Source organism: Odontesthes bonariensis, chromosome 1 (assembly GCF_027942865.1).
Source record: "Odontesthes bonariensis isolate fOdoBon6 chromosome 1, fOdoBon6.hap1, whole genome shotgun sequence".
Classification (NCBI taxonomy): domain Eukaryota; kingdom Metazoa; phylum Chordata; class Actinopteri; order Atheriniformes; family Atherinopsidae; genus Odontesthes; species Odontesthes bonariensis.
Genome location: NC_134506.1, coordinates 35,080,120 through 35,104,384, shown reverse-complemented (window position 1 = coordinate 35,104,384; position 24,265 = coordinate 35,080,120). Strand labels below are relative to the sequence as shown.

Genomic DNA, 24,265 nt, shown 5'->3' with positions numbered 1-24,265 from the left:
ATTTAATCATACTGTGATTATGACATTTTTAACACTGAGGAGAGCATCAAGTAGAGGCATAGAACTAAGAAACGTGGTCAATATTTGTATTACTTGTGAAGTTGATGGGAGGTAATGACGGTTCACCCTCTTTTTATTTTATCCCCCTTGCAGTTTGTGGTCCCAGCATCGATATTGGCAATGACATCAGTGAATTCAGGCGTCTGGAGAACTGCACAGTGGTGGAGGGCTACTTGCAGATCCTCCTCATCGGTGACAAAAACAACAACATTAATCAGGAGGTGTTCCGCTCCCTCAGCTTTCCCAAGCTGACCATGATCACTGACTATCTGCTGCTATTCAGGGTGTCTGGTTTGGACAGTCTGAGCACGCTCTTTCCCAACCTCGCCGTCATCCGCGGTCGTAACCTCTTTTATAATTACGCTCTGGTGATCTTCGAGATGACCAGCCTGAAAGACATTGGCCTGTACAACCTGAGGAACATCACTCGCGGTGCCATCCGCATTGAGAAGAACCCAGAGCTCTGCTACCTGGACTCCATAGACTGGTCCCTCATCATGGACGCAGAGTTCAACAATTACGTCGCCGGGAACAAGCAGTCCAAAGAGTGCAGTGACGTTTGTCCGGGCATCATGGAGAACAATCCTCTGTGCAGAAAGACCGTGTTCAACAACAACTACAACTACCGCTGCTGGAATTCCAATCATTGCCAGAAAGGTAAGCTGACTCTCACACATGACAGCCCACCAGGGATTTGAATTGGATCGTGCAGAAATTCTAGCCTTTGGCCTGGTTTGTGTAGAGGCAAAGTTTTGGAGCATAATGAACAGAAATACAGCCTGCAACCTGTCACTTTTACTGTTGTGTTTTGACTGCGAGAAAAAAAGGAGCGCTGGGGAGGGCTTGTAATGCAACAACACAACGGCTCACACATTAAAGTTGTAGTTCAGTTCAATTGTTCACACCTTATGAAAAACAAATTAAAGGAGTTTGATTAAACTGCTCAAGTTCTAAGAGGAGGAATGCTGCCTTTTGTGTGAAGGTCTGCAGCGTTTTAGAGTTTCAGACGACTTGTTTTGCTGGTGCCTTTCAGACGATGTGTTTTGGCTGACTGAATGTGTGTGTGTCTAGCTGAATTGTTTCCCTGGTGACTGGCGCCTTGCTGCAGACTCAGCATGTTGATGTTTTTAGTCTTGTGACATGGAACTGTCGCAGGACCGGCCTGGGACGGCATGCAGTCATCGTCATCAAACACACTCGCGGCATGGACGGATTTACATGTGCGCACACATGTGAACAGGCAAAGAACAAAGCTCCTGACAGGAGCTCATACGCCTGGGCTGCTTTGTGGGTTGTTGGAGTGACAAGAGTGTGGGCATGCTGGAAAAGAAAAGAGGAGGTGGAATGAATTGGAGTAGGATGTGTTGGATCATTGGAGGGGGTGTCAGGTGAAAGAGAAGAACTTGCATGGTTTATCACTCCTTTTGCATGCAGGAAAATGACAGTCCACATTAAAATCCCAACTCTTCTCGTCTGCTTGCATTAGACTGGGAGAAAAAAAAGTTGATTGTTTATGTCTTTCATTGAAGGAGATAAAGTGTCAGTTTAACCAGTCATCATAGAGATAATGACCCAGATGAATTCAGCATCAACAGTTATGTCTCCACATGTAGCAAGGCCACCTGCTGCACGATAAACATAACAAGTTTTTGTCTACGCTCAAGCAATTAGTGGAGAGGAGGCCGAGTCGTACACTTCATAGAAATAATGGAGTTTCTCCTGATAAAAGACCATCTTTCTGTCTCCTCTCTGTTAAGATTACATCCTGTGTTTTTCTCCCGAGAGAGAGGATGATAAAAGACACATTTTGATATTATTCAAAAACGGCCATCAACTAATTCTAAATATCTTGACGATAAACTTTCGTCTTTCACCAGTGCTGCTGTGCAAGGGACTGCCTCAACACACATCTGTTACTGCTAGTCAGGACTAAACTAGGTGAGGCTGCGTTTCAGTTTTATGCCCCTAAAATCTGGAACAGTCTTCCAGAAGATGTGAGACAGGCCTCAACTCTGACAATGTTTAAATCCAGGCTGAAAACAGTTCTATTTAGCTGTGCATATGACACCTGAAAGTATTTTATCTGCACTCTTCACTTTTTAATTAATTAATGATTATTTTAATGGGTTTTAAATTTCTTTCTTTTTTAATTTCTTTCTTTTATTTTTTTTATTCCTTTTTAATGGTTTTATTGCCTTCTTGTGATTTTATGTAGCTGTAAAGCACTTTGAATTGCCCTGTGTATGAATTGTGCTCTATAAATAAAATTGCCTTGCCTTGCCTTGCCTAATGCACATTTGCGGTGGGAAAAAAATGATGATATATTAGATGCTTCACGATGCAGATGGGCAGATTCTGAGTAGATGCACAAAAATTAATTGTCTGCTTGATAAGGTAAAATTGACTAGACGAGAAGGAAATTAACAATCCCAATAAAGGCTACTAAAATACAGCAAACAATATCTGTGTAATGATTAATCAAGTCGAGTCAACTTTATTATTAATGTTGCCATATGTACTGGACATATAGAGAATTGAAGTGTTTCCCTCTTATCCCTGGTGCAAACAGCAATAAACATGAAATAAAATATAATAAGTAGAAGATTAAAAAATATATATTAAAAAGATACTGTATATACATGCTGAAAGATATAAGAAAAATAATGCATGGAATGTGAAATAAGTTGGTTATATCGGCTTTAATTTTGTACTCCTATATATTTGCTTTGTCTTTGCATTTCCTTTATTGATTTAGTCATTTGTTGATAGAGGAAAATGTTTGATATCTTGTTTGTTATGCGCGTGTTTATTTGGGTTTATGGCAGTTCCAGTCCTTCATACTGCTCCACTATACTGTACCAGCACTGTTCAAGTATTGTCTGGGTAAAAAGTCCTTTTAAAATTGCAGCCATCCCAAGGCACGGGTGTCAGGATGATTTCACCACACTTGCCCCACAGTGTCTAGCCCATTTAATTTTTCCTGTTTGGTCCCTAGCATTTTTTCAGGGCCCGACCTGGCAAAGGAGAAGAGACACTTCAGGGCTTGACTAAATATAGAAAAAGTGAAAGAGTGACCCTATGAAAGAGTCTCCAGGAGTCTAGCAGGCTCCAGAGGGATTGCTTCAGCCAGGGCAAACGGGCAATCAGTCGCTGCTACAACTACCTTTAAACAGAATTGATCTCAGACAGCACGAGCACAAATGCTCTCACTGCAGAGACTGCATTGTTGTGCTATTTATTAGACAATTTATTGGAGAAGTCTGGTGGTAGTAAACCCAGGCTTCATTAAAGTGAGGAAGGCCAATCGTTTTAGGGGTTGAGCTAGCTGACCAAACGGTGCTTATTCCTTCGAGTTGTCTGGCAGGTCTGGTACCTACAGATCAGAGGCTGTCTACATGTATAACATGTACTCCTGTGTGTTCATCAAATATTCCCTAAAGCCAGTTACCGTTTAATTGGTTTTCTACTTGGAGCAGCAAACACTGCGGCCATAAAGGGCCTTGTTATCATGGCTGTCATTTGTCTACTGTGATAACGCCCTGTATCAGGCTTCAGTAATCTTATCTGGGATCTATTGTTTAAATGTGTGCCTAGCTATACAAGCCTTCTGCTGTGCCGGCATGAAAGTCGGTTTGTATTCAGAGGCATTTTATTTCCACAGCCAGTCATTCATTGGATCAATATGTGATGGAAGGGAAAAGTGCTAAGCCTGTTTTCATTGAGTTTATATAAAGGGCATGCCTTTAGCCTGAACTCATTCATAAAACTGACGGGGAAAAGAAGGTTCAAAGCCTATATCCATCTGTGGGAAAGTTTTTAAGCTGTGGTGGTGGGGGCTACATTCTCCTGTGTTTACTTCCCTCATTTGTTTTTCGGAATCTGGTTTGGGTGTTTTGTCTCATTCATAACCCATTGGCTTTTTCCAAAGAAGAGCCATGCCTGTACATGCTGGGAAGCAAGCGTGTCGTTCGACTCACACTCTCTCTCACTCTCTCAGACACACATGCTCACACATTGAACAGCATGGGGGGATGTTTTTCCGTTGCTTTGTACGGTCTGAGGAGATGAAAGTACATCATTAAAGTACGAAGTAGGTCTGGGATTTACTGGAAGGAATTCTTGTCTTCTATTAACCTCTGGTTTAAGGGATTACACATTAAACAAGGAGTGTTTTCAGAGTTGTTTCTTAACCTGTTGTTCGCATAATTTACCGTACCCAACACGTCACTGTTTGTGCATTAATATTCATTATATCAAATCAAATCAAATTTATTTGTATAGCACATTGCAGTGTTTCCCGCAGGAAATTGCTTAGTCAAGGTGGTGAGTCGTTGGCGGGGGACGGGGGCTGTTGGAGCAATAACGAAGCTGTTTAAGAGCTGTAACACTTTTTTATTTACATTATTAACTATTTACATTAACAACCAGTAGGTGTCGCAATTCAATGTTATCAATGCTGTCTTTTAATGTCTGAGCCTGGCAAAGCATTATAACTTCGTTTAAAAAAAAAAAAAAAAAATTAAAAAAAATATATATATATATAAATTTTTTTTTTTTTTTTGGGGGGGAACGTTGGCATGGCGGCAGTGCGAGTTCGCTAAGGCGGCCGCCTTAACTATAATACGCTGCGGGAAACATTTCATGTACAAAACAATTCAAAGTGCTTTACATAAAATAAAAGCATTGCAGCAGGGAGTGGAAGAAGCATTAAGAATACATAAAAGAATATAAAGAGAAACAAAGAAAATTATTTAAATGAATTTAAAAACAAGCAGATTTCATGCATAAACACATGAGAAAAGAAATGTTTTTAACCTGTATTTAAAAATGTCTGCATTTGGTGAAAGTTTGATCTCCACTGGCAGTTTGTTCCACTTGTTTGCAGCATAACAGCTAAATGCTGCTTCTCCATGTTTAGTCTGGACTCTGGACTGGACCAGCTGACCTGAGTCCTTGGATCTCAGAGCTCTGCTGGGTTTATATTCTCTGAACATATCACAGATGTATTTTGGGCCTAAACCATTCTGGGATTTGTAAACCATCAGCAGGCTTTTAAAATCTATTCTGTGACTGACTGGAAGCCAGTGTAAAGATTTTAAAACTGGTGCGATGTGTTCAGATCTCTTAGTCCGGGTTAAAACTCCAGCAGCAGCGTTCTGGATGAGCTGCAGATGTTTAATGCTCTTTTTGGGAAGTCCAGTTAAAAGAGCATTACAGTAATGGAGTCTACTGGAGATGAATGCATGGATGAGTTTCTCCTGGTCTTTTTGGGAGAGGAAACCTTTAATTCTGTTGATATTTCTGAGGTGGTAAAAAGCTGCCTTGGTGACAGCTTTGATGTGGCTGCTGAAAGTCAGATCTGAGTCTATCAACACTCCGAGGTTACGAAGTTGGTCAGTGATTGTAAGGTCCCGAGTCTCAAGATATTTACCAACGCTGACCCTCTTCTCTTTGCTACCAAACAGAATGATCTCAGTTTTGTCTTCATTTAATTGTAGAAAATTCTCTCTCATCCAGGTGTTTACTTCCTCCAGACACTGACACAGTACGTCTGCTGGGCTGCAGTCGTCCGGTGACAGAGACACATAAAGTTGTGTATCGTCTGCATAACTGTGATAATTGATGTTAAATTTCTGCAATATCTGACCCACAGGGAGCATATACAAGTTAAACAGAAGAGGTCCAAGAATTGACCCCTGGGGGACTCCACAAGTCATGGCCACTCGCTCAGATTCATAGCTGCCAATTATAACAAAATAACTCCGGCCTTCTAAGTAGGACCTGAACCAGTTAAGGACCGCTCCAGAAAGTCCAACCCAGTTTTCCAGCCTGTGCAACAGGATTCTCTGATCTTATAGTTTGGGGCTGATACGTCAGTGGACATTGTTATAAGGATGGAAAAGTAATGCTCATGTCAAGGGACGGTAGATATGTCGATATTAATCTATAACAATTTATAAATGAGGTCATGATTGCGTTGTAAGGATTTACATGTTTTTGACTTGGTAGAGTTAAAAAAAAAAGACACATTAAAAAGACTTGTTGTGATAAATGGGTACGAGCTGGGATGGCTGGACTAATCTCTTTAGATTTTCAGATACTGATTGTTGGGGTAGAAAAAAGAAAAAGTTCTGTTCTGCTTTCTGATATGGCCTAACTTTAGTCAGAAATCCGTCGCGGAAATAAATTGGGCTATTTCGGGAAATTGTTTCCTGACTTAACAGTATAACTTGAATTAGAATCGGTGAAATATAGTCTAGAATCTGCTCATACCAGATGTATATATATATATATGTGTGTGTGTGTGTGTGTGTGTGCGTGTCTATAAGGGATAGGTGATACGGCGAAAAAATACTATTACAATATTATTTTCTTTATTGATAATCTCGATCATGTGAAATTTGAATATGCTGTCAATGTTTATGTGTAATGACATTTTTAGCTCTGCTCTTATGTGTTGACGGTTGTATTCATACAGGGTGGCCGCGGCTCCTTAAAGAAGTCGTAAATCAATTTTCCTGAAAATAAGACCTTAAAAAGTATTAAATCGTGTTAAATTCAGATTACATGTGTCTTTAATATTTGTGTATTTTTCTTTTTGCTCTAAAGGAACAGTATTTTTTAAAAAATATATATTTACTTGATTTTATAAGCATTTGTTCATGGGACTTAAATGTTCTGAAAATATTGTAATAAATTTAATTTAGGACAGTGATGACACTTTTGTGATCTTTTCGCACGACACACATTTAGCCGATGTTCTTAAACTCAATTGTCATTTGTCATACTGTCAGTGTGTTTACTTGGAAATACTTGGTATTTTGACAAATTTCATTAAGTTCTGGAGTTTCCTGTTGATCAAGACGATGGATAATAATTCAGTCACTTTTATTTCATTTCTTCATTTCATATCTGTAGGTTTTTTGTTTAGCTTAATGCACATTGTTGAAGCTTGTTGTGTTTGTAGCCTCGTTTAAATTGTGTGTCTTAGACAGCTGATTTTGGGTTGCTTGTTTTTGCTTAATGTGAACAGGGATTTTCTTCACCTGAACAGTTTTTTTCAGTTGTTTATCGTCTCTGCTGGACTTGAACTCTTTCTTAATGTCCACATCCAAATAAGAGGAAGTCTTTTGATATGGAGAAACCTCTTTTTCGGATTCTCAAATTTAATTGGACAAACTAACATATGCTCAAGTAAAATGACCTTTTATATATATATATATTTTTTTTTTAATGGAAAATCTTTTTCAGACCATCTGTGTCTGATGTCTGAAACCATTTTCACAAGCAAACCTTTGCAGATTGCCAGGCCTTAACTGCAGCTCCACACATGCTGTTTTTTCATTCTGATTGGGAATAATATTCAATATGTACAGTCAGGTTGAATTCAGGTGCTTGACTTGGCCATAGCAGAATACTTTTCTTCTTTACCTTCAAACATTCCCGAGATAATGTGGCTGTTTGTTTTGGGTCATTGTCCATCTTTGATGGGCAGGTACTGTCCGACCTTCTTTGTTGCTTATGGTCGGCTCTGAGCAAACAGCAGTGATTCCTTCTCATGGATGACACTCAGGCTGGCCTAATCTTATCCATTACTGATTCATATCTCTCCTTAACTTGGTCTTAAGTTGCACCTTCAACTGACCCCTAACCAGCTAGAGGAAGGAAATGAAGAAATTTCGTTAATTTCTTAATTATGGGATCACATTAAAAAAAAACGTATTGCGCTAAAATCGACCTGGAAACGTGAGTAAAATATAGTCTAAAAGCCTATATTTTTTACAAAGCAGTAACTTGTATTTGCAAACGTTTAAAAGAAGAGATTGTGTCCACATATAAATGGACTCCTAAAGACAATTTTCTGTGGTATTATTTTTAAAAGTAAAGATTTGTACTGTGCAGGAGTGGCTTTATCAACAAAAACAAACAAAAAAAACATTTGTTGGCTCAGTAGTGCATGGCGGCGAGGCCTTCACTCATCTACACCACACAAAGTGACCACGGAGTGACATCATAAGGTGCATAGGTTATGTAAGCTAATACGGAAAATAGAGGAGGTATTTTTGATCAGTGAAAATGAAAGTCAGCGGAGCCCAGCTCAGCAGAGAGGTCATTTGACAATCTGACTTGTGTGACCCGATGCCTCTGATTATGGCTGAAGGAAGCCCTGTAACTATTAGCTCCTGCTGTTGTCTGTCTAATCTCTGCTATGATTAGCCCCATACCATCATGTACCGAGGACGGACACCCACTGGCACACTTGATGCATACTAATCTGGTGATAGATGAAGAAGGCTTGGGATCTTGTGGTTGCTTGTTGTTCATTACCTGGTATGAATGTGAACGAGTACCTAAACTAAGATGTCACAAAGGACGGATATTACCGACATTTATTTAGTTATTAGTCAAAACGTTTTGACATATCATGGTAAGATTTAATAACCATGCCTGTCCAGGTTTTTCAAATTTGTTTCTAACTCAAAGAACATCTACATACATCTGGTCAGTGCCTTTTTATATTTGTGGATGTGTCCTTTCTACCCACAATGGAGCTTACAATGAATTGCTAGTTAACATGTCTGTCAGCATGGAAAACTGCATACATTTAACAGGCCGTTTCCTCTTGATTTCTGGTTGCATCTTTTCATTGTCGTCTTCTATTGCATGCTGCTATCTACTGAAGATGAAAGAAAATGACGTTTCCTTTTTTCTTTTCTCAACTAGCTGTAAGCTCATAACTTGTTTATTTGGTGACAGTGAAACCCAGTGTGACAGAGAAGGACTCTGAGTCAGAGTCTCTGAGTCAGCGGGGTCAAAGTAACCCGCTGTGAAGCCTCATAAGCAAGATGAATGGGTGGTAACAAGTGCGTCTCTTTCTCCTGATCGCCAGCTGCATCAGACATTTTGAGGAAATGTATCAATTAGCAATGTTTTTATATATATATATATATATATATATATATATATATATGTATATAAAAAACTGATATGTGTGTGTGTATATATATATATGTATGTATGTGTGTGTGTGTATATATATATATATATGTATGTATGTGTGTGTGTGTGTGTGTATATATATATGTATATTTATTAATCTTTCATTAAGCTCCTTTGATTATTATGAGTCAAAGAAGGCTTTGGAAATGTGATTTTATAGGGTTAAAAACTAATAAAACTGCTTAGGTAAGAAAGACTATCATTCTTTAGGAATTTATCTGGCCCTTAAACCTAATTGATGCAATAAAGGTTTTTTTTAATTGAAATTCCAGGTGAATATTGTCAAAAGCAGGAAAGTTTTCATAAACTGGTAATAGGGACGCTTAAACTGTCTTCTTAAACTGCAAATCTTGGGGCTGTCAGTTTTTACAAAAGTCAAAGTTTGAATGAATTTGAAATAAACATGCAGTTCTTTGAATGTATTCAAATGTAATTGTCAGGTTGTTGAAAGTTTTGAGGAAGCATCGATAATGCTTGTTCGATGGTCCTCATGTTGGCAGCAGCTAAAGCTAGGTGTTTTACAACCTCCCCCATGGTGGAAACATGTTATATGGTTCCTCATGTTTGTCCAGACCTGATGGATTCAATATTCTATTTTCTCCATTGAGAATATGCATATTGAACGTCGTACTCGACCGTAGTGGCATACAATTGGTTTCAATCAACGTGTCCATCAAATTGAGAGTCTGTCATTAACGTATTTCATTAGTGACAGAAAATCTACTGGTGTCGAGCACACTTTTAGATTTGATGGTGTGATTGTTCCATTCTGTGTAGAAATCTCTTGGTTGGGTAGTGAGACTTGTACACAGGGACGATGGACCCCCAACTCTGTAGTCTAGTCCATCTCGACGAGGAATAAAAGACACAAGAGGGTCATCCAGAAAGGATAATGAAGACCCCTGCGCCAGCTGTTATTTAATTTCTTTTGGGCTCAGAGGAATGATTCTGATTGCGTGAAAGGCCTCCTTGTTGCTCCTTTCGGATACATAATTTTAATTCACCTCTACAGTCTGTTGACTTGTTTTTCTGTGCATTGCATTGACATCTTATTTATTTTGTGTTGTTCTACTGTTCCTCGCTCAATCCACAGTGTGGAGTTGCATGTCTCTAACAACATCAGACTTGTTTTGGAAGTAAAGTTTTTAAAAGATTCTTGCATGATGGATATGTTTTTGTTTCAATCGAACAGCAAAAAAAACGAAAAACAATAGAGTAACAAAAGTGGCATCAGCTGTTGGTTAGCTGTTATTTTTCCCTATTTGATGTTGAATTTCCTGTAATGTGACTGTTGAACGGCGGCAATAGATGTAAACAAAATGTTGTGCTGCCTCACAAAGCATGATTATGCACAACTACTCGAGGACCCCTTACCCTGACCCAGAATCTGAAGGCTGTCAGGGCTGGTAATTTTAAGGGCTGCTTTGTAAACTAGGCACATCCATGACTGCTTTTAGTGAACAGTCACACCCATCCTTGGAATTCCTGGAAGAGAACATTACTGGTTTGGCTGTGTTGAAGTGCCTACTGTAATTATGTGGCCTTTAATTGTGCTCCGTTAACACCGATTGGGATGAGCTGTGACCAGAGACTCAGATGAGTCTCTTGTCTGTGTGTACAAAGCCGGCTGAATTTAACATATTTAGTTATGGATGCTTTTTCCATTATTTCATTCTACAGCGATCACAGTTGGTCTATAGAAGAAAAGATCGGTTTTATGCTTGGGTGATTTGTAAACAAAAAGCCTCATGTGTATATGCATAGTGTCTGTGAGTGGTTAGTATAATTCAGCACATGTGTGCGCTTATGTAAGTTTCAACACACGGATGTGCATGTTGTGAGCATACGTTAGGTACTTTCTGACCAAATCAGAACGTGGGCTGTGATTTTGTTGTCATTTAAGGGGTCTTTTCTTTGAGTTTCTTACAAACAAGCAACATTATAGAACAACATGTTTGAATGAAAGTGTCTTAGGAGTCAGCTGAAAAGCTTTGTTTGTCTGTACTTTTGATTTCAGTCCATTGCGCCTCTGATAAGACCATCATGCGGTTGGCTTTGGTCCCCTCGCATACCAGCACATGATTACCTTGAGTGTCTATGCTTATCAGAGGAAGCTGGGTTAAAGCACCAAACATCCAGGCCTTGAATTCTGGTTGTGATAAGTTGACTAACATGCCTTAAGGCTGCCATTAAGATACTCTGCCTCATTCATCCATGCCATCAAATTCCAGGAATGTTTCTGCCTTCCCTCCCCAAGCCAATACACAAATACAAAGGAATGTAGACAACTCGGATACAGTCTCTGTTTGTGGAGGTGGCACAACATTTGGAATCCAAAGATTTACATTTTTCACATTTTCAAATCTCTTTATATACTCTCTAATTAGATGGAAACATTTAGGCTCAAAATAAAGTGAGTGATAGCTGGTCGGATAATTCCTTTACAACTTTTAAGAGTTTAACACTGATTGTTTATAATAGAACAACTCTGCTGTTTTATTGAAAGAAATAGAGTATAACGTGTGAAATAAGGCACATTAAGACGCTTGCAGTGAAACATTGTGACAAAGAACATCAGTAAACATAAGAAAATAATATGCATGGTCTTTTTTATTATTTGGGGGAGGAGGAGGGGGTTCACCTAGTTTTCATTCCTCCATTTGCTAATAGACCTAGTTTAATTCACAGACTTTAATGTTTGCTATAAAAATCGCTTGTATAAATGAGAAATTCAAAGGTTAGATGAAGTAAACTCGGTGTTGCTTGATTTAAACAGGTATGTCATGAGAGTATTTATAGAAGTATTACTTTTAATGTTATACTTTACTCTGAAGTTTAAGTTTGGTGATTATAGCCTCAGATGAGCAACAACATGACATTTTTCAAAATTAAAAACAAAAACGAAGTTAAAATGCAGAAGCATTTTTGTTAAAAACTAAGTACACATCACGATTCAATGGCTTGTAGCCACCTATTGCAGCATTAATTTAAAGCATTTGTTTTCTGAATGATGTTATCGGCCTCTCGCATTGTTGTGGAGGAATTTTGGCCCACTCCCTTTTTACAATTTAGCCTCGGTTCTTAACGTTTGGGGGCATTCATTTGTGCACAGCTCTCTTAAAGTCTGGACTTTTCTTATCAGTTATTCTGTTGTATAGTTGCAGTTGGCTTGAGATCATTGTACTGTTGAATAACCCAACATGGGTCAAGCTGTAGCTGTCAGACAGACGGCCTCACATTTGACTCTAGAGGAGTTTGTGGTCGACTCAACCACAACGTGCCCAGATCTTGTGGCTGCAAAACAAGCCCAAAGCATCACTGCTCCACCACCGTGCTTGACAGTTGGGTTTAGATGAGCGTGGTTTTAAATTTTGTAGTTTTGTAAATTGTTTGGCAAAAAAGTGACGACTTTTAAAACTCTTAATCTGCTGTGCAAGTTTTAATTGCTGTGCTTGGTAAACGGTTATCATTATACCTTCAGGATGGATGTAGTAATATAGAACAGCACTGACCACGTTTGACCACTATGTTCTTATTCGCTGGATTTTAACACTGTCCAACAATTAAGCATTTTGTTAAGAGGATAAACATGGTATCGTCTCGGGATTCAAACTGGTGACAAGTGTACTGTGAAGAGGCCACAGATAACATATCAGAATGTAAACGTGTACTTTGATTGTTAAACATAATTTAGAGCTTCTCATAACGCTGTATACAGTCCCCTCCAAAAGTATTGGAACAGCAAGGCAATTCCCTTGTTTTTGTTGTTCACTGAAGACATTTGGGTTTAAGATCAAAAGATGAGAATGAGACAAGAGTTCAGAATGTCAGCTTTTATTTCCTGGTATTTACATCTAGATGTGTTAAACAACTCAGGACATACCACCCTTTGTTTGAACCCACACATTTTTTAAGTGAGCAAAACTATTGGAACATGTGACTGACAGGTGTTTCTTGTTGACCAGGTGTTGCCTTTAAGGTTGATTATTCAAACATTAAATAGCTCTGCATGTTTAAACCTATAAAGACTGAATTTCTTGTTAAAGAGGATAAACCAACATGAAGACCAGAGAGCTGTCTATGGGAGAAAAGCAAGCCATTTTGAAGCTTAGAAAAGAAGGAAAATCAATCAGAGCCATTGGACAAACATTGGGCATAGCAAGCACAACAATTTGGAATGTCCTGAAAAAGAAAGAAACTACTGGTGTACTGAGCAACAGTACACCAGTAGTTTCAAACCACTCATCAGCAGTAAGAATCAGAAGGCCAGATTGAAATTTGCAAAGAAGTACAGAGATGAGCCGCAAAAGTTCTGGAACACAATCTTATGGACTGATGAGACCAAGATTAATCTCTACCAAAGTGATGGAAAGGCCAAAGTGTGGAGAAAGAAAGGAACTGCTTATGATCCGAAGCATACAAGCTCATCTGTGAAGCATGGTGGAGGTAATGTCATGGCTTGGGCATGCATGGCCGCTTCTGGAACGGGCTCATTAATATTTATTGATGATGTAACTGATGATGGTAGCAGCAGAATGAATTCCGAAGTGTACAGAAACATTTTGTCTGCCAATTTACGGAGAAATGCATCCAAACTAATCGGGAGGAATTTTATCATGCAGCAGGACAATGACCCAAAGCACACTGCCAATAAAACAAAGCACTTCATCAAGGGGAAAAAGTGGAAGGTTTTAGACTGGCCAAGTCAATCACCTGACCTTAACCCGATAGAACATGCATTTCACCTCTTGAAGAGGAGACTGAAGGGGGAAACCCCCCGAAACAAACAAGAACTGAAAGAAGCTGCGGTAAAAGCCTGGAATAGCATCACAAAGGAAGAATGCAACAGTTTGGTGATGTCGATGGGTCGCAGGCTTGAGGCAGTTATTGCAATCAAGGGCTATGCCCTTACTTTAAGATTATTTGTTCCTTTACTTTTGTTCACCTAAAAAATGCTGTGGTGTAATACAAATGGTGATATATCCTAAGTTGTTTAACATATCTAGATGTAAATACCAGGAAATAAAAGCTGATATTCTGAACTCTTGTCTCATACTCATCTTTTGATCTTAAACCCAAATGTCTTCAGTGAACAACAAAAACAAGGGAATTTACCTTGCTGTTCCAATACTTTTGGAGGGGACTGTATGTCATCTCGGTCACTCTTATGGATGATTCACAAACTCAGTAATTCTAATGTATCAAGTAACAATTACAAGTAGTAGGTTGTAATCATCTTTTACATGGTGTACAATTTTATTGATTTGTTAACATATTTTGAAGTGTTTGTCTAGCAGCATACTCCCATTTATCTTCTTTTACTCCATACTACATAAGCAGCTCTACCTCAGACACTTGCAGGTTTTTCTACATTATTTTGTCCGTGTTGTGTTCACTGAGAACAATTTTCTTCAGAGAAGTGTTTTGAATGAGAGCGGAAGGTTTTGTGTTATTTCATAATGTGTCTGAGCCTTTCTCTTTGTCCGTTACACACAGTTAAATGATTCTTGACCGGTTGGCATGCAGAGTATTTGTTAAGGGCAAGTTGTCTGTGGGTAAGGGTTCAGCAGTCTTGCTGTATGAATTAGACATAACTCTGAGAGGTGACAGACCAGTATTTGTTTTCATTGTTTTTTCGTTTTTTTTCTCCAGCTCTCTTTGTCCTCTTGGAACTGTAGCCATTGTGATATCCGTCTCAGTCTTAAGTCGACACAATGCTGCAAGTATCAACAAACGGCTAATGTGATAGCTCCCTGGTCAACATCATCCACCCAGTTATTGTGTGGCTGCTGTGGAGACTCTGGGAGGGGGAAACCAAAGCATTTGATAAGTCTAGTCTTTTCCAAGTCAGTCAACAAAGGGATGCCAAACATTCCTTTTGTCTAAAGCTGTCGTGTTGTGTCGGTTGATCTGACTGATGTTTGTCCCCAGCAACTACCATAAGGTTACCCGCTGGTTCTGTTTGGACTAGTTTTAAGATCTGTGACGCACATTTCCAGGCCTGAAACTGCCCAGGAGCACCTGGGGGACTGAGATACTGCAGATCATGACTCTGGTTTTCAGCTTTGCACAGGACTGTTTTTCTTTACGATCGCCTGGCATTTTTGTAGGTTTTCGAATTCTTTGTGTTTCAACATGACAACAAATTGTTCATGTTCATGTACATGTTCAGAATTCACACATAGATTTTTTTTTTATGACTGTGGTGTTACATCCCAAAACTGTAGGTGGAGCCAAAGAGCAAAGGAATTTGCCAAAGTCTCCTTTGTTACTTTAATGGACCTAAGAGTAGTAACATACAACTGCTGAAATGAACAGGAAATCACGTGTTGTTATTATCGGTCATCGTTGTAACTGGTAAGATCTATTTTCAACGTCTCCGACAAACACACTGAAAATATCGTGAGAGGTGTACTTTTGCTCGTGAGGTCAAAGTGATGACTACGTTTTACTTTGTTGTTTGGTCACTGTGTTTTGTAGAGGGTGTGCAGTATTGTCCATTATCTTTGCCAACTTGTGCCACGTTCCGCTTTGCATTATCAGCTCTGGGGGCTCAGTGTTGGATTTCCAGTCTTGTCTGTTGTCCAGGTAAATTACCACCACCGCCGCCACTTCACACAGGAAGGATAGTTTTAAAAAATGGTGTTTTTACATCCATTAGATCAGTATACCACCATTTTATTTTATCTAGCGTTTACATGAATTTTAGTTGATGCCTGTCAGTTCAGCAGCTGTTAATAGTTTCATCTCATTTCCTTGCGTTGTAATTCACTCTCTGGTGTTATGACAGATACAGTTTGAGGATGTCTCTAAATTGTGTGTTCAGCTTTGATCAATTGAGTCACTCTACCATCTTCTGTGCATCCCAAGAGCCACATAGATAGTCCCTAATTCTGTACAAGATCTCACACTCCAACACTTACAAATTAATGTCTTACACGGCCTCGGTGACGACAGTCAGTTTTGATGTGATGTAAAGAGGTGACGGGCAAGTTTTTTAATAATATAGAATAGAGAAAGATCTTTATTTTTTTATACAATTTTATTTTTTACTTTGTCATGATATGTGTCCAGTCTGAACAAAGCCCAGTGCATTACAGTAAACTCCAACACAGACTGGAGAACAAAAAAAACAACAAAAACAAAAACAAAAACAAAAAAAACACAAGTTCCTTCCTTTCTCCACATCACAACATAGAGAAAGATCTTTAGATTGTTTAACAAGAATGCGGATTTATTGTGTTTTTTATTTTTATTTCTCTCAATGGAGCGGTTTGCAGCCGAGTGTGAAGCGGCTGGGATGAGAATCAGCACCTCCAAATCCGAGACCATGGTCCTCGGCCGGAAAAGGGTGGAATGCCCTCTCCGGGTTGGGAATGAGATCCTTCCCCAAGTGGAGGAGTTCAAGTATCTCGGGGTCTTGTTCACGAGTGAGGGACGAATGGAGCAGGAGATTGACAGACGGATCGGTGCGGCGTCTGCAGTGATGCGGGCTCTGCACCGGCCCGTCGTGGTGAAGAAGGAGCTGAGCCAGAAGGCGAAGCTCTCGATTTACCGGTCAATCTATGTTCCTACCCTCACCTATGGTCACGAGCTGTGGGTAGTGACCGAAAGAACGAGATCGTAAATACAAGCGGCCGAAATGAGTTTCCTCCGCAGGGTGTCTGGGCTCTCCCTTAGAGATAGGGTGAGAAGCTCGGTCATCCGGGAGGGGCTCGGAGTAGAACCGCTGCTCCTCCGCATCGAGAGGAGTCAGATGAGGTGGCTCGGGCATCTAGTGAGAATGCCTCCTGGACGCCTCCCCGGTGAGGTGTTCCGGGCCCGTCCCACTGGGAGGAGGCCCCGGGGAAGACTCAGGACACGTTGGAGAGACTATGTTTCTCGGCTGGCCTGGGAACGCCTCGGGGTCCCCCCAGAAGAGCTGGAGGAAGTGGCCGGGGCCATGGACGTCTGGGCTTCTCTGCTTAGGCTGCTGCCCCCGCGACCCGATCCCCGGACCAGCGGAAGATGATGATGGATGGATGGATATTTTTATTTTAAGAAGACCGCAATAACCAACAGGAATCTAGAGACCACATCTCCAGTGGAACACCACCACACACCTGAACGAGCAGGAAATCCAGGATTACTTTGATCCTGTCGTTGAGCAAGCCACAGCTCTTTACCCGTAACTTTACACGCTGCATGAGTTAAATGGTTCCTGTACTTGTGGTTAAACTGACGAGCTGTATGAATCAGTATTTAGCCTCCTTAATATATTGCTTTGATCTAAAAATAACTCTAAAGACACTTTTCTTATTTCCAACCAGATGATTTGTAGGTTTTAGGGGAAAAAGAGCAAAAATGATTATTAGAAGTCTTCTTTGACTTAAGCACATAGTGTATTTTGTTTAAAAAAAAAAAAAAACATAGCCGTTTGATTGTACACGGCTGTTGGTAGCCCAATTACAAAAACTGTTGTGATTCATGGTCTGCTCACCTTCACTGCTCAGAGCATTTTGTCAGGCGTGTGATCGTCAGACTGAACTGGCAGTTAGTCTCATGTATTTATCAAGATGAACTTGGCTGCTATGGCTGCTAGCTACAGGAAGAGATGAACAAGACAGAAAAGGTAAGCCTTGTAGCTTAGTAAAGGAATGAATCGGGAACCCTCTGCTTATGAAAATTGGCTTGTGCCACACACACACACACACACACACACACACACACACACACACACACACAGAAACACTTCTGACTGACTGGCTTTTTTGAATGACTGATTCAGTGAGTTAATGTGCACACTGACCGGCTGCCTGCCCAAACAGATCATGCTTTGTGTGAGACTGAAAACACTGCAATCTTGTTGTGTTTCCTGCATATTATCAAGCTCTTGTTCTGCCTGAGGAGACTATATTTGCGCACTTTCTGACCCGACCAGCCTGAGTACTGGAGCATTTGTAGTTAAGAAATAGAGTGGAAGTTCTACCACACTCTCTGGGTTTATACAGTTAGCTGCAGACACCAAAGTCTCTAAAAACAGAAAAAAACAGAACGAGAGTGGAAACCTCAGTTGCTTCAGTTTCTCATTAGTGGCACTTTGAAGCCTCTGTTGTGTTGAGTGTGGCTGACTGAGTTTTGTATTTTCTCAAGTTTAAAACGCAACCTAAAGCAGTAAGTTTGTATTAATAAAGCTTTTTTTTTTTTTCTTGGGAGAGAAAAGAGAAGAGATTACAGCCAAACCTGAGAAAAACCATCTGGTTTTAGACCCTTCTGGGTTAAAAAAAAAAAAAAAAACAGAAAATCAGCGGAAAGTAAAGTATTCAGCAGATCTGTGATCAAGTTGAAAAGAAAAAAGCATTTTCAGTTTCCAGCTTCTTAAAAGGCAGGATTTACTGCTCGACTTTGTCATTGATGATAGTCAATGACATTTTTGGAACAACAAATCATGACTAACAAGAACAAGTTAAAGTTTCTGTATTCAGAAGTCATAAACTAAGTTTTATGATATCTGCATCTAAATCTCTGCAGAAATCTGTAAAAGGGATTCTAAAAAGGCTCATATGGTATTATTTGAAGGGATCTGAGATTCTTGCATTCGTTTCTCTGACAGGGCATGGCATAAAGAAGAAAATAAAAAGTAATTAATGCTAACAAAATGAGGCACTCCGATATAAAGATGTTGACTCGGCCACAATGTGTTTTGTGCCTGAAAGGAAAGCACATAACCAGTTACTGCTCAGACTGCTGAGTGTGTATTGTGGGTTAAACCTGTCAAATCCTAACCAATGGATTGTTGGTTAGTGCAGCTTGAATCAAAGCAAATGCAGATCTCTATCGGTGTTTTTGAGTCAGCTGTGCTGTCATCAGTCTAGACATCTGCCTTTATCTGCTATTGTTGTGCTGTGCTGTTGGATAGTATAAACTGTTAAAGCCTGGATCTTCATCACCACAACTGTGTGTCTGCATTCTTTTCCTGTCATGCCCACGTTGGGGGCAGACAACTAGGGCTTTTATTTCTTACCCGATCAGCCAATTGTTGAACCAGTAAGACATTTACAGTGAAATTACTGAAGATCTGTTTGACGCACCTTTAGAAGTAAGTCCCTGTCAGAGAACTATGTTATGACAGAATGAAAATGCACTCTTATGCAGTTCTTAAATCAAAAATTGTATTTTTATTTATTTATTTTTCATAAACTTGAGCAAACTGGTCACTATCTATCAGAGGACAAGTCCGTAACTATGACAACATAAAGCAATGGCATTCCACTTCATCCATTCCCAGTTCGTGCGTACATCTGGGTGTTTTATTCTAGTCTGTGCCGTGCCGACCCAGAACCGCTAAAATCCTGCGTCTGCTGCAGAGCACATCCGCGAGCGACTGAATTCACATTTCAGACTTTCACTTTGCGCTCAAAGGCCAGCTGCTATCAAATCAAATCAAATCAAATTTATTTGTATAGCACATTTCATGTACAAACCGTTCAAAGTGCTTTACATAAAATAAAAGCATTGCAGCAGGGAGTGCAAGAAGCATTAAAAATACATAAAATAATATAAAGAGAAACAAATAAAATCATTTAAATGAATTTAAAATCAGGCAACAGTCTAGATAAGTTAAAAGATATTTCATGCATAGACACATGAGAAAAGAAATGTTTTTAACCTGGATTTAAAAATGTCTACATTTGGTGAAAGTTTAATCTCCACTGGCAGTTTGTTCCACTTGTTCGCAGCATAACAGCTAAATGCTGCTTCTCCATGTTTAGTCTGGACTCTGGACTGGACCAGCTGACCTGAGTCCTTGGATCTAAGAGCAGGTGTTAGTGGGTTTTGTAACCCGTTTAAAAAGTAACTATAACTACTATAACAATAACTACTTTTAACAACGTCATGTAACTCATTGCCTAAATCTTTCATACGTGCATTCAAACTTAAGGAAGGATGCAGAAAACAAAGATGGACGATGGACTGGTAAATGGTATCATGTAGATGGGATTTAAAAAAAAATGCTGCATTACACTGATGAGGACTAGCATTTAGAGTGCTACTCTGTCTACCCAATACAGAAACAGAGGAATGGGAAGCACATCCTACTAATTTGTTAGATAAGTTGTTTGGATGCATTTTCCACTTCCACAAATAACTACACTATGTTTTTTTTTCTTTCTCTCTTTTTAACCTGATTTTTGTCATTTCACGCATCAGCTCATTTTTACAGGTCAACGGAATTGCTGACATCACCAGAATGGAGTCCAGTAGAGTAGGCTTCATACACAAACAAGCACAATCTGCTGTGTCTGCTAACTTTCCACTGTTACGATAAAGGTAACACATACTCTGAAGAGACTGCCAAGAAGGATTTAACCTGATAGCCACACTGACAGTATCTACTGGCTTTCTTTACTGGAAAGACACTTGATGTTAACCACTTGCATTTCACTCACTAGGCATTTCAAATGCTTGGTTTACTTGCCAGCTAACAGAGTAGAACGTGGTATCAAGTGATGTTAGATTACCACAAGAATGTGATACGAAACTGTATCCTGTGAAAATTAGAAAAATTAAAAAAGTCTTTGAACCAGAAATGTTTTTTCACATCATTGTTTTTACAAATACTTTTCTCAGTTTGAGCTTTGGTTAAGAGCAGTTTGGGTTCAGTGATGCAGCCTCAGTTTCCCACTAGCTTAGTTTTGTTTGTTCTGTCTGTAACCCTTCCATCTCTGTGAGCGTTTGTGTACGTGTAAAAGGCACGATATCTTAAGTGGTATTTTTAGTTTGCTGCTCCTCTGCCACCAACACCATTATCTTCCTTTTTAAAGCGGTTCCTTCTCCACTTCACTGTCCCACATGGGCTCCACCTGTTTTGCTCCTCCTCGCTCTCTAATTCATGCTCTTCCGCCTCCATCACCTCCTTTTCATGCTCCACCCATGCCTCATCAGTGTCCACTTTGATGTCCCCCCCCCCCGCAGCAGGCCTGCTTCAACCTGTCTCTAAAGCTGTTGTAACACATCCTGTCTGGGTGAAGCATGGGGAATCGGATCTGTGGTGAGTTCTCACTTCCAGAAATATGTCGGAGTGGCTGGAAAGGACGCAGGATCTTTTAAAAAATGAATAAAAGAAATCCATGTGTGTTGGTTACAGCACATTTATGATGACATATGAAGTCTCTGGTCATCTGAAATAGTAACTGTTTTTGTGTCTATATAGCAATGCTTTGTATTTATTTATTTTTAAATACCGGTCCTCTGGATACTGTGTAGAAAACTATCAGGCCTGCAGTGCATGTGTTAAAACTGCAAAACAAAAAGGGCATTTAGAAGGATAAAAGCTGGGATCTGTTATGTTGCAGACGTCCAGTGGAATGCCGATGTGCACTGCCGCGTACCCACTAACCCCTCCACGTCGGTCCTCCCTCCACTGTCAGTCAGAGTTGGATTTAGGAGACAGACTAGCAGCTACGCCAAACTTTAGACAGGGATTCTCTCCCTGGGCTTCACTCTATTGGCCCGAGGCTATACATTGTCACGTTGCAAACGTACACCTTTCCAGCTCCAACCACCCCATCGCAAGAGGTCAGAAGGTGAGATGGAGTCGCGGGGTTGGAGGGGGCTCGTAGCAGGGAAAGAACATTCTGTGCCAGTGAAATGCAGCACTGGTCTCCTCCTGCTGAGTACAAACAGCCTGCTGAGTGGTTGGTGGGACCACGCAGTCTGGAGGTTCTGATTGGCTTTCATGTCAGCCAGGAGGCGGGTTACTTCCCGCCAGGAGAAAGACATCAGATTTCTAAAATGTCACCTAATAGCTCTTGATTTCGGACATTTTCTTTTCCTTTTCTTTTCCTTGACAGAATGAGCAATTAAAACTCAACCTTAAATTTTGGAAATCTGTTATTTTTCAGATATTCACGTTTCAAATGATTAGTCGGGAAATTCAGAAGCAGATTTATTTGCTAGCGAGCAAGGAGGTCAGTTGGCTGCTTGGCAAACGCTCAGCTTTTTAGCGTTATGGTTGGAAATTTGATGAAAGCAACATTAACCTCCTGATCACTCACAGACTCGGTGAAGACGGTTGTAACGGGTCTCACCGTTCTCTCACACATCATCCTATAAACATAACATCATTTCCTACAAGCTTCACTTTGTTTGGTTTCTGTTTAAACACAGCCTCTGGTGAACATAAGCGGATGACATCATCAAAATGATAGTTTATTAGTTAGTTCATCCAGTGGTTGCTGCCTTGGAGATCCACGTCCCTTTCTTTATGGCTTATAGAGAACACACACAAATAATTTCATGCAGTGATTTACAGTATTTCCATAGCGATTAGTGTTTGTTTTTGTGGCAAACATTGCTATGTAGAGTTGGTTTGAGTCGGTCCGCTTATGTTGCTGCTGAACCAGGGAGTTACTGGCAGTACAGGCCAGTGAAAAGCTCACCTGTGTGGTAATGGCTTAGGTGTGTGTCAGCTTGTGAAAGGAGCTTTTACTGCCATCACGCTTCATTTACATTCCTCTGCTGTTGAGAGAAAGGCAAACAAGAGGTGTGGCTCCTTTTGTACATCTGTCATTGCAGTGTTTTTCTTCTGGAGAACCTCAATCAGTTTTTCCTGCCATGAGTTACAATATCCCCCAGTTTAAAGGGACACCACAGCAACTGGAGGAGTTATTTGTAGCAGCGCGAGTTTGAAAACCCGGAGTGGAGACGCTTTTATCTGGGATGAACCTCAGCGGGCTGACTGCCGTGTTAGCCGAAAGCTCCGAAGGGTTTTTTATTTGGATTTGGCTTTGTTTGCTTTATTTACATTTTTCTACAAAAGAAACAACAGTTTTGTTTTTGTTGTTTGGATTTGAGGCAGCCTGCACATCCTCCTCATGAGTGGCTCTTGATGTGGGCTGGTGCGCATGTGTTTAGTGTGCATTGTCAGTCATTCTCCGGTAAATGTGAATCATTTGTGCAGGCCTAAGGCCAGCAGTGTCATGCCAAAGGTTTGTTCAAGCTGAGGACTCTTTGGTTCATTTGTTTTTTTCTGCTTTTGAGTTTGCTCAAGTAGGGAAATTAAAATTCACTGAGGGAAAATTTCATTCTTTTTGGTTGCTAAATGTGGAGGTGATCAATTCACTTCCTAGTTTCATGTATTTCAACAACTGTTCTCTCAACTTGTTTTGTGCTCAAATTTAACTTAAAACTTTGCTACATTTCCAACCTGAAGCCAAGGTCATATATTCAGAAGTCTATTTTTATGTAACCAAATCTAAAAACACTTATTCCTCAATGATATTCCTCAAGTTGCTGAAACTGTTTGTCAATTACTGAAAAGAAATGTCAAAGTGCTCCACTTTGCTGTATGTATAGTATATCTAACATGTTGGCTTGTGCTCCATCCTCACACTCAAACTGTGTGCTCAGTCTTGGCAATTTCCAAGCGGACCACATTGCTAAATTGAAGTTTTTTTTCTCTTTTTATTCGCTATTCCATAGTTTCTATCATTTTTTCTCTGGTGCGACCGTGTCAGAGCTTTCCACAACAAAAAGGAAAAGATTGGGACTCTAATTGTATATGATACAAAATAGGACTGTGTACACTGAACTTTCTCATCTATAAATACTGTTTCCTTCTCCCTTTGTGTCAGTTTTTTCTCAGAAAGGGTGAAAACCACCTCAATCGAATGTAAAACGAGTTTTGTTGCTTCCATTTACCTCGATTAATGTGATCACTCAAGCTGCTTTTTTATTTTTTTTTTTTAAGTATCTGAAAGTTTTATACCGCTGTTGTAAAGAGCAAGGCACTTTATAGGAGGAAGGACATCTTATTTCCTAGCTTTATGTGAAGCACAAATAAATACACATAGAACCATGCATAAAAGTCTCAGATTGCCAGAATTTTCATAAATGAACATCTTTCCCTTCTTTGCTCTGGGGTTGTACATCTGAATAGTTATGGTCTTCCTGGCCAGGCACAGAAACATACAGCTCTTTGACACTGAAAAGAGCAGAAAAGAGACAGCAACCTGATTCCTTTTTGTGGCGCTGCCCAAAAGCAACCTGCACAATCCAAATTAAGAAAAAACGCAGGCAGAAAACAGATAAATTCACCACCACACACTTCTTGTAGGGCAAGAAGGAGAATTGGATAACAATTGGGTTTGTATTAATGTTTGTATATTTCTAAATTATCCTGTGATGCTTTAAGAAAAAAAAGTTGTGTTATGGGTCCACATAT

General features: G+C 39.9%; 1 protein-coding gene across 1 annotated transcript in view; it reads left to right on the top strand.

The window, feature by feature from the left end:
* igf1rb (insulin-like growth factor 1b receptor) overlaps window positions 1-24,265 on the top strand; it is a 47,057-nt gene that overhangs the window by 5,910 nt on the left and 16,882 nt on the right. Inside the window, exon 2 of the mRNA XM_075465466.1 lies at window positions 154-717. Coding sequence (XP_075321581.1) covers window positions 154-717 — 564 coding nt within the window. The remainder of the gene's footprint in view (window positions 1-153; window positions 718-24,265) is intronic.